We start from the raw sequence: 12,117 nt of genomic DNA, 5'->3' as shown, positions 1-12,117 counted from the left end.
ATATTTTTAAGATGTCACTTTTCTAGATGGATAGATTTCTAGATTCAATGAAGTTTCTATCAAAATCCTAATAGGATTTTTTGTAGAAACTGACAAACTTATACTAAATGTTTTACAGATATGCAAATGACCTAGAATATACAAAATAATCTTGAAAAAGAACAAAGTTAGGGAATTTACTCCACTTGATTTCTAGACTTTAAAGCTATAGTGATTTTCTCCTAAAATAGTGTCTCACAAATTTTTCCTTCTCTGTATATGCTTGCCACTTCTTTCCATTAAGTTCTGGAGTTTATTTCCCTTCCCCAAAATCTAGGCTGGCCCTGTCTCGTGACTTGCTTTGAGCAATGCAATGCTTATAAGCTTCCAGCTTTACTCTCTTAGAACCCTGAGCCTTAATGTCACTTGATCTGACTAATCTGCTAGAGACAAAAGTTGCATGAAGAGACCCACTATCGGATGTGAGACTACAGAGAGAGAGAGACAGACAGACAGAGAGAGACAGAGAGAGGGACGTAAAGGACCATGCAGCCTTCAGCTACCTTAGTCACCTCAGACAATGCTACGGACATGTGAGTGAAGCCATATCTTAGATCCTTCAGACCTAACTGATCTACATGAACCAACACTATGTAGTGGAGAAATGAGCACATCCTTGCCAAGGTCTGCCTAAATTGCTGATTTATAAACAAATGATTGGTTGTTATTGCTTATGCCACACAGTTTTGGGGTGGTTTAATACACCAGTGTAGAAACCTGAACCAGTGAATGACTGAGGAAACAAATGACACTCCTTTTTCTCAAAGCATACTAGCAATGTTACCATATTGTTTCTGATGCTGAAATACTCTCTGTAACTCTCTTTTACAGATTTTCTAGTAAATGGGGAGTTTCTGTAGTTACACTTCAGAAATTATCAAAAGATAAGGAAATTTTTGTGCAGCATGAAATTAATTAAAGATCTTTCTCATTAAATTTCTGATTATAAAAGTAATGCAGGGCTTCCCTGGTGGCGCAGTGGTTGTCTGCCTGCCAATGCAGGGGACACGGGTTCGTGCCCCGGTCCGGGAAGATCCCACATGCCGCGGAGCGGCTGGACCCGTGAGCCATGGCCGCTGAGCCTGCGCGTCCGGAGCCTGTGCTCCGCAGCGGGAGGGGCCACAGCAGTGAGAGGCCCGCGTACCGCAAAAAAAAAAAAAAAAGTAATGTATAGTTACTGAATTTACAGTATAAAAAAGGGGAGAAGGTCATTCATTATTCCACAAAATTAATGTTTATCTTTTGTTATATTTTCTTTAGTCTCTATGAACTGATCCATTTTTATACAAAAAAATACATTTTTCTTAACTGGGATCACATTTTATATAAAGTTCATTGTCAGCCTATAGTTACAGAGGAATAATTTTGCTTACAGGGCACATCTTTCACAAGTATCCTTAAATATATAAAATATCCCCCTAAATTGCACATATTAGCAAAGAGCTGTTAAAAGAACCAAATTTTAAATGCCTGTGTCAAAAGAACTTTTAATAGATAAATTTTGCTATTAAGGTCATCTGCATATATTTAGGCCATACATAAATGTAAAGAAAAAGACCACTGAAATTTTTCAATGTCACATGAGTTCATTGTACAGGATGTTGTTTATCCCATAATCTGATATTTTATTTTGAGGATTCCATTGACAAACTTTTTTCTAATTTTGGAACAAAAAATTACATTTCTCCTAGATAAACCATTGTTTATATCTTGCGGACAGGCCTGAACTATGGAGCTGCGGATCTTTTTTTTTTTTTTTCCAAAGTATAGAATAAGACATGTGGCTCCCCAACCAAAAATATATCTGCATTTTTGAAATTTGTTCTCTGACCCTAGTTTTGAATTCATTTCTTTACCACCACATTTAATTTTTCTCTCTCAGAGGGAATTTATGAATCTTCATAAACTGTGACACTTTTTGTAAAAAGGTGGCATTTTGATCAATTAATTTATCCTGTCTAATTTTTCTACTTATTATCTAATCAGCATTTTCCCAAAATTTTAATAAGTGAATAACATTTTATTATATTATATTAACCACAGTCTATTGCTAGAGATAATAGATTGGAGTTCATTCTTCACTATTATGGAAATTGTAATAAGCAACTTTGTGCTTCATTTTTTTCCACATATCTGATTTTTTTCTAGGACTGGACTTTCCTGCTTAAAGGGTCTTGAAATACATTACCAAATTTCTTTAGAAAGACTATGATGATCTGTACTCTCACCATCAGGGCACCTACCTCAACACACCTTGCCAGCATGATTGTATCACTGTTCGGGGTTTTGTTAATGTGACCAGTAAAGGGGCATCAAATGAGTTACCATGAATTTTTTGGATTGGAACAAGCCCATACTCTCAATGATGCTTCCTTTATCTCATATCATGTATTCAAGAGTCTTCTTGTCTATCTGTCCTGTAGATCTGTCTATCCACACGATAATTCTATACTTTCAAAGAGAAATACTACTTAAGCAGGCAATTTTCAAGTATCAAAACTATTCTTATCCACAAGTCCAATACTGAGAATCTCTCCTGAAAAAATATTCCAAAAATAGAAAATATTTATATCAATTGTGTACTCACTACAACATTACTTGTAATAGTAATAAAGTCACGACTTAAATGTCCAAATTTATTGAAGCAATTATGAACAATATACCTATAGAGTGAAATAGTTATTAAAAATTATGCTTACAGAGGTTGGCAATGATCAGATGTTAAGTTAGAATATGCTGGAATAAAAGGGCATTTTTCAACTCTTGATATGAAAAAAACCCTGCTACAAATGTTGAGTTAATAATATTAGGATAAATGACTATATTTTTCTACTGAATTAAAAAAATTGAACAGGAAGAGGTAATTTACAAAATATTATCAGTGTTCAACTCAGTTAGTGGAGTTATGGATGCTTTATGCATTCTTCTCTGCAACTTCCATTATTTCCTGAATTTCATCATACTATATACTTCTCCTTGTTTCTTTGCAAATCTATTTTAGATTAAGATGGAGCTATATATTTAAAAATGTAATGCTTTTAATTACATTGCCAATATCCCAATCTCTGTTTATCAACACTTTTAATATCCCTTAGCTGAAAGAATTCAAAGAAACATCAAACAAGAGAAGACTCCTATTCTGAAAATTTACTTTTCCAATGTAAAAGTTTAATACAGTTTTAATTTAGGGCCAAAGGAAAAGAATAAATAATAATATTTTAAGGTGGGGGGGGAGTATGGCAGAGAAAGACATCTAAAGTATCAAATTTTTGACTCTGTAACTTAAAAACAATCCAACTTTGTGAGGCCATATAATCCATCTTCTAAACTGTTACAACATCAATTAAGATTATGTCATCTCAGTTTACTGCAACCTTTTGGTTGAGTTTGAGTGTCTCAGTGAAGGATGGTTAGTGAAAACTTGAAATCTACCTGTCAAAGGATGGCTTCTCTCCACAGTCAAAGGCATCCTGCAGCTCCTTGACAAGGTTAGCCTGGCCCGGCAGTCGGAAGAGACCCTCTTCCTTCAGCCCCCTTTGTCGGATAAAGTCCACGCACTGTTCCACCAACATTGGAGCCAGACGGTGTCCGTATCTCTTCTCATAACGGACAGTATCTTCCAGTTTCTGTCCAAAAATGCCTGGAGAAATAAAGGATCACAATGAATTTGAGAAATTCATCTTTTCTCACTTTGTTTGCTTTCTTTTAAAACTCAATGTAAAGGAAAAAGAAAGATTGGAATGCTAGCAAGCATTTCACGTCTGGTACTTAACATTATTACAGAATTAAATTCATTATGTACAATTCTTCAAATGAAAAGTGTTTACCTTGTGCTGTCCTTTCCCCCTGTATTCCATATTTAGCCCAAAACTGAAATGGAAATACGGAGTTTGAGATATCCACTTTGAAATAAGAAATATTGCAATAAACATAATTTCAGTTTTGGGTTTTCTTTTATTTTTTCCTTTTGGGAAAAAACATATCCAAAAACTTAAAAACAGAAATATTCTGTAGATAATAGTCAAATTCTACTTCTGTTACAAGTGTAAATTTATGTCCAATTTTCATTTAGTTTAAATATTATTCATGTCTCTGTTCACCCTTTTTTTTCAATCAAGAGATGATGCCATGATTATAATTAAAGGGATAAAACCATGAAAAGAAATGCAGAATTTTCATCCATATAAAATATTTCAGACAGTGTTGGCTCTTTAAAATATTAAACTATTAATTTATTGGAAAGAGAAGTATTGGAAATACGAAGCAGTGCATACTAAAAGTGAGGAGACAGGGTCATGGTGGTTTGTCCTAACAGGGAGGCATATATGATTACACATTGCCTAGAATTGTCAGCACATGGGGGTAATAAAAATCAAAACAATTTTGATCAGTTTTATCAATGATTTTTAATGATTTTTAATTACCTACAAATGATGCATTTCTTGGTGCATGCATTTGGTACCCCACTGATTAAGAAACAGTGCCTCGGGGCTTCCCTGGTGGCGCCGTGGTTGAGAGTCCGTCTGCCGATGCAGGGAGCACGGGTTCGTGCCCCGGTCCGGGAAGATCCCACATGACGCAGAGCGGCTGGGCCCGTGAGCCATGGTCGCTGAGCCTGCGCGTCCGGAGCCTGTGCTCCACAACGGGAGAGGCCACAACAGTGAGACACCCGCGTACCCCGCAAAAAAAAAAAAAAAAAAAGAAACAATGCCTCTAAAATATATTATTATCAGTTGGTAATTTGGAAAAATGATCAACCAATGAGAAAAGAGGGAGAAAAAGAGCCAAAGCAAATGTGATTCCAATGTTTCCAGACGGGGTGGCTTTAATGATCTTATGATTTTCATAAAAGGGGAAGAAAAATGAGTGTCCCATGTTGAAACTATGTAAGACTCCAGAATGTTTGGGGAATATTTCAAAAACATCAGGTTCAGAATTTAATAGTAAGAACATATGCTTTACCTCCCTATATGTAAAATAATTTATGTATGGATTCAGTAATGCAAAACCATCACATTCCAAGCAATAAACACTTGCTACCAAAGAGAATATTCTTAGCCTAAGTAGAAACAATAATACAACAACAAACCAAACTATTGTACACCTGGTATCAAATCTGGCACTAATGGTATCCATATATTCCTTCTAGGAAAAAAGATTGAGTTACCTGTTATTAATAGTCAAATGCATATAAAACAGAATTAGAAATTAGCTTAGTTTGTAGACTTTGGAACAAGCAGTTTCTCTATAACGGTGTGTTAAACACTTTCCCCTAACTCAACAGATATTCACACCCCTATTTTCTCTTGTTATTTTTATTTTCGTGGCTGGAAAATTAAATACTTCTCCTACTTCCCAAGAGTCTTCTGGAGTCTCTAGGAAGACTTGTTTATCTTGATGAAAGAGAAAGATATAGCTGGAATTGCCAATCATGACTTTTTCCATCTTGAACTTGGACATGCTACCTGTGACTAACAGTCATCTTTTGACCATTAGGCAACAGCCACGAGGGAAAGGCTGAAAGATCCACAGAGATAACGGGGCTGAAATCACTGAACCACTGACCCAATACCAGCAGCAACTCCTTGGAGATTTTTTTTCAATGTGAGAAAAATAAGCCCCTGTATAAGTCACCATTCACTGGGTTTTCGGTTATTTGCAACAATGCTCATTTCTGTATGAAGTGGTGATAATGATTTTGAAGCTCTTCTAGTATTTTAATAACAAAGCTTGAAAATTGGTTATGAATGAAGAATACCATATCTTTTCCCCTGAAGTTCTTGGGATGTTTGGTTCTATCCTGCCAAAATTGAGGAGATAGCCTTTCAGAGGCACTTATAAATTATATTAAAACATAATGTTGGGCTTCCCTGGTGGCGCAGTGGTTGAGAGTCCGCCTGCCGATGCAGGGCACGCGGGTTCGTGCCCCGGTCCGAGAAGATCCCGCATGCCGTGGAGCGGCTGGGCCCGTGAGCCATGGTCGCTGAGCCTGCCCGTCCGGAGCATGTGCTCCACAACGGGAGAGGCCACAACAGTGAGAGGCCCGTGTACCGCAAAAAAAACCAAAAACCAAAAAACATAATGTTAACATTTGGGAATAAATCTTACATATCTGATTTTTTACTTATTCTTTTGGACTGATACATTACATAAGGTTTCTCCCTAAATCCAGCAGAAAATCTACTAAAGATGTTCCAGTTCAACTTCTATGAGCGCTACAAATGAGAACCAAACTTCCAAAATTTGGTTTTATGCAGTAATGAAAAACAAACATTCTTTTCTTAAAACTCTCAGGATTTCTTTTTTCCCCAAAACTCAAGGATGTGATAAAGGACACAGTAATTTTTGCTTTAGATGGGCACTCCGTTTTTTTTCTCCCCTTGTTACATATAGGCTTGCCTATATGATAAGAATTTTCTTAACAGGTATAGTAAGAAACTAAAAGCCAAAAGCCCTAACATCCTTTCATGTATTAGGTACCTAATATGCACTAAGTCCTTGACATATATTCTCTTGTTTCCATAATAAATATACAAGGTAGCTATTTTATACCTTAGGAAATTGGGCTCAGAGATATTAAATAAATCACCTAAGGTTAGTTACACAGCACCAAGTGGCAGAATGGAAGTCCATATCCAGATTTAGTCAGGCTTAAAAATCTTTGCTAGTTCCTGAATACCTGTCCTCTTCCACTTTATTTAATCCCAATTATTATGTGTCCTCATTTCCTAGTAATTTAAAATATTAATACATTCAAAAAGTGAAGAAAATAGCATATCCTTTTTGTGCTCTAAAAAATGGTAATAGTTAGGATGTATTTATGTACGCCAGGCATGGGTACTAGAAGTTTACCTGCATTTCTCTCATTTAAAACTCTCAGCATTCTATGAGGTGGGTACCACCATTTTACTGAGGACAAGATGGAAGTATAGAGTGATTAAGTAACTTGCTGAATGTCACAGGGCTGGTAAAAGATGTTGCCAGGATTTGATCAAGGCTGTTGAATTTCAGAGCCTCTGTTTGTGTATTATACAATACTGCCTAGTGGGTATAATGGCTGAAAATTGAGTTACAGAGGAAGAAACACGTCTCTTACTAGTTTTCTGACCTCAATTCCTGTCATCACACTAGAAGTGGTGATTTCTGTTGAGAAAATGGCAAATTTGGAGGGAAGTCGGGAAAAAAAAAGGAGAAGGAAAAAACTCAGCATCTTGCGCAACAAAATGATTTCCTTAATATAAAGAGCTATGCCTATTTAGCAACAAAATATGTAAAAGAGTTTAAAAAATGTAGACAGTATGTACACATACTTAGAAATTCCTGTGGGGAAAATAGTAATTTTCTGCTGTTTATCTGGTCTTGCAAAGAATTAGGTAATGATTAGATGTATACTTCCCATTCTGTAGCATTGGAAATAGAATGTCCCAAACATCTCTGACTTACAAAGGTAGATGGTGAGTTAACTTCCTGTGTGAGAATGTTTTTTTGTACAGAAAGGTAGGGGGAATTCTTTTTTAAAAGATGCTTTAGTTAGAATTTTCTTTGAGGGAGCAGTGAAACTTCCAATTTTAAAATTAACAAAAAAGCACAAGGTCATGATCTATCCCCAGCTAGCAGCATGGAGAAAAGGACACATTGATTAGTAGATTATTAACAAGAATATTCCCTGTGGTGTGAGTCTTGTAAACAGTTCCAGCTATGTCCATTTAAATTCTCAGAGAGGTTTCACATTCCCTAACAAAACCATCCTTGGAATTTCTGCATATTTCCCCTGGAAGTACATTGATGGTGTCATGAAGCATCACTTAGGACGTGACTTTCCACTAGACTGAGAAAGTAAATTGCACAGGTAATTTTATTATATCTGTGGGAGGCTGTTTCAACTGGAGGGAAGACAGGAGAGAGAAAAAAATATAAAGAAAATCTAAATATCTTCTGGATTTGTGAGGTTTCTCCTTTATGTGTGATTTATATACTCAATAGCTAGAGGCAGCCTGTGATGTTTTTCAGTGTGATCTAAAAAATATACTCAAATTCTACCCATCCTAAAAGATAAATAAATACAAACTAAACATCTTTGTACTCTCTGTGCCTTGTCCCTTTATTCACTCTGCTCCTTGATTCCCAACTAAGTATAACTCTGGCTCCATTTCATCACTTTCTATCTTCTTGTCAACCTGTTACAATGTGGCCTCTGACACCGTCATTCCACTAAAAGAGCTTTTTCTATAATTACCAATAACTACCTAGTTGCCAAATCACTGACAGCCAAATTTATTTTTTGCATTACTTTATGGCTCACTCCCTTTAAATCTATCAATTTCACTCTTCTTCCTGACACTTCTCACACCTTACGTAATTCTTTCCTTCAAGAATACTCTTTTCAATCTCGATCCTCAATATTTCTTAAATGACTTTTATAGAGCTGGGTTCCCAAACCAGGCAAGGGCTGCCACAGTGATCTTAATAATATTTAAATCAGATTATGCCTCTCTTTTGCTTCATTTCTTCCCATGGTGCCCCCTGGCCAACCAAACTCTTTTTCATGAAATACAAATTCTCCACAATCTGATCTCTGCCTCTTCATCCACTATTCAAAGTACAAATGTTTAGGTAGCACCCTTTCTGTGCCAGGCACTGTGCCATATCCATGCTCATTACTGCTGCTTCCTCACAAACAACATACTCCATAACTATAAGGAACTATTTGTTGTTTCCTATATGTATTATGACTTATTACATCTTCACGTCTCCTTCTAGAAGGTAGGTCCTGCTGTCATGAGCCAGCCTAGGAAAACTTATCCTGCAAGATTCAACTCGCATCCTCTCCTGTGTTAAGTCCTTACTAACATTCCCTCACCCCCATCCCAGACACAAAATTTGCTATTTTCTTCTTTGCTTTCTTAACATATTGCTTTGTAATTGTTTATTTAAATGCCTACCCATACTGGACTAGTCCCTCACCAGTCAAAAGAAGATTGTACTTTCACAATTATTATAATAAAACGATTATTTTACATTTATTATTATTGTTCTAAATGATATTGGATAACAATTTATACTGTATATTTATCCTATAAACTTAAAGGAGGTTTAGGTAAATTTCCAAAAGTACTGCAGACATAAGGACTGAACTGGGAACATGAAAGACTCCAAGGCTCATACTCCGTCTACCATAGTGTCACGGTCTGAATGTTTGTGTCCCTTCCAAACTCCTATGTTGAAAATCTAATGCCTATGGTAATGGTTTTAGTAGGTAGGGACTTTGAGAGGTGATTAGGTCATGAGGGCAGGGCCCTCATGAGTGGGATTAGTATCTTCATAAAAGGGACCCCAGAGAGCTCTCTCACTCCTTCCCTTTCAGCCCCTTGCGAATACAACAAGAAGTAGACAGTCTGCAACCCAGAAGAGGGCTCTCACCAGATCCCAACCATGCTGGCCTGATCTCAGTCTCAGTCAACCTCCAGAACCATGAGAAATAAATTCCTGTTGTTTAGAAGCTACCCAGTCTGTGGCATTTTGTTATAGCAGCCTGAATGGATTAAGACACATAGGTAAACTCTCTTGCTCCCTGGAACTTAACACCAAAGTGGGTAAGGATTGAGTGTTCCATAAACATTTGTAGAATTAATGCATGCATTAAAATAAAATACTTCATCTCCTCAATTAGAGGAAATAAATGACTAACTCCAAGGTAAAATGAAACTTATCAAGACTTCTCAGGTTGTGGCACTGATTCCTATAAAAACGTGAAAACAAAAAAGTATTTGATTTGTTGATGAAAAAGGCAGAAGTTAGATAACTTCTCGGTTACTACTTAAATTTTCTATTATCAGTTATTTTTCAGAGTTCCCTGTCCCTTCCATGCCATAGATTACATGCTAAGTCATATAGAGAATTTGCTTTTACTTATCCTTCTGCTTACTACAACCCTGCTAACAGAATAAGTCGCGGTGTCACCAGGATTGTAATAATATTCAATTAAAAATGAACATTTGCCCATGGTAAATGGACAAATAAAAATAAAAGACATCCAATTTAGTACAGAACTAAGAAACAAAGACAGCCAAAGCTTACTTCAGTCTGTTACTAGCACTTTCTAAGCAGCCAACAAATCTTCTATGGATAGAAAACTTAATTCAAGAAGCTCAGAATCTATAATAACCAATGAATATATGGTAAAATCTTGACTCTCCTTGTAGTCAGACTGGAGAAAAATAAAGGCTTGAAAAAAATAAGCAAGTATAATAATGTGATAATAGTGACCCAATAGCATTGGTCTTAGACCAGCAGAGGAATTATACTCACCATTTACATCCAGGTACCAAGCCATGCAATATACATGTATTTTCTTATTTGACACTCACAAATATTCCGCAAGGACATCTCCCTTCTACAAATAGACTCAGAGATGCTAGGTGACTTGAAGTCACATATCTAGAAAGTGGTAGATCTGGGGTATAAACACAGGTCTATATGACTCTAAAAGTCTTCCTTTTCCACTACGTTATGTTAATTCAATTCAGACATTTTTTTCCCATAGGGATGCCGACTACTCTTTTAGGATCATGTAAGAGAAAATGTCTTTCCATAAACTTCCAAAGACTAAATCTGATTTCATGTAGTTCAGATGAATCACTGCCTTTCCAGATGAGTCCATGGTGAGTCTTTTATTCATAAACTCCTCAGACTTCGTATATAATTTGTTGTAGTGCTTATTACAGATTAAGTAATTACTTATTTTATATGTTTCTTTATCTTCAAGGAATCTGTGAACTCATAGATTCCAGGAAACTTGTTTTGTTTGCCTTCTCACCCCCAAAATCACTTGGTAGATGCTCTGTAAAACTTTGACATGTGAATTAATGAGCTACTCATTTATAGCACCATTTAAAATTATATGGATTTGGATAGTAGCATTCTGTTGGACAAATCAATTTTGATAAATGTGACTACAACATATACATTAACTTTTTTATGCTTTAAGGTTAACCATCACTTAATGTATTAACATTTTCACTTATAAACATACCATCTGCATATACAGGGAAAAATAGGTTCTGAGGACAGATCAGAATACTTTAAATTACTTTAAAGAAAATGCTGGTGTTATCCACCACCTCTGTAAAGATATTCTATTTTAATTCACTACTGTCTCTGAACTAGCAGAAAAAGATAAGTAATAATACTATACTTCACCAGCCTGCAATAGATCTTGAATCCTGGATTGAATAGACCTATTGCCATTCTTAACTTTGAGAAGAAATAAACAAATACAAATGTATATTTCTTATCACAAATGTGCATAAAAGCACTTGAAAATAGCTATGAAGATAAGGTGACCAGGTGGCAGCATAGAAGAAATATAGGGGCTATAGAGTAAAGAGTATAACAGGTGAACAGAGAAGGCTTGATGAAGAATTGAGAGCCAACAATGACTTGAAGACAGTGTAGAGTGTGGACAGACTGCAGAGGAGAGAGAGCATCACTGCGGAGAGTGCACTGAACAGAGCAAAGAGGTATTACAGGAGATGGGTTCAGGGAGGAAGAGGGGATAGTCTGGGGAATTGGAAATAGTTGGAATTATTTAGAAGCCCTTGACAGTTGCAAGAAATGGGACATCCTCTTGGGAGCAATAGGGACTCATGAAAAATTACTAAGCCGTGGAACATTGCTTGTTAGTACTGTTTCAGGAATACCAACTGGACGACGCTTTACAAATGAACTGTGCTGCAGGAATTTGTGAACAATGTTGGGGGTGAAAAGAGGTGAGGATGGATCCTGTCTTGAAGAGCCACTTCTAAGGTCAAAGTACCTTGTGTGCATAAAGCCATAAAGGCACAGACAACTAAGGTGATGGAAATAGAAATGGAGGTGAAAGTATATAAAGAAGGAAGAAGCAATGGGGCATGACCACTAATTTACTGTCTAGGGGGAAAAAAAAAGCACTGGGGAATTAATGATTCTTTATCTCCAAGAAGAGCACGACTCAGGAAAAAGACAAGATAAAGTTAGGGTTTAAAATTTTACTTTAGTATGTTCTGTGATCACAACAATCTTAAACCAGCCAGACCATTC

The 12,117-nt window shown here is 36.4% G+C and overlaps 1 protein-coding gene across 3 annotated transcripts in view; it reads right to left on the bottom strand.

The window, feature by feature from the left end:
- Nucleotides 1-12,117, bottom strand: part of ARHGAP24 (Rho GTPase activating protein 24) — a 422,684-nt gene that overhangs the window by 49,649 nt on the left and 360,918 nt on the right. For all 3 annotated transcript variants that reach the window (XM_030846995.3, XM_030846996.3, XM_030846999.3), the window contains one exon: nucleotides 3,472-3,679. In XM_030846995.3, coding sequence (XP_030702855.1) covers nucleotides 3,472-3,679 — 208 coding nt within the window. The remainder of the gene's footprint in view (nucleotides 1-3,471; nucleotides 3,680-12,117) is intronic.

The sequence above is a fragment of the Globicephala melas genome, chromosome 5 (assembly GCF_963455315.2).
Source record: "Globicephala melas chromosome 5, mGloMel1.2, whole genome shotgun sequence".
In the NCBI taxonomy this organism is placed as follows: Eukaryota; Metazoa; Chordata; class Mammalia; order Artiodactyla; family Delphinidae; genus Globicephala; species Globicephala melas.
This window is presented reverse-complemented; position numbering and strand designations above follow the sequence as displayed.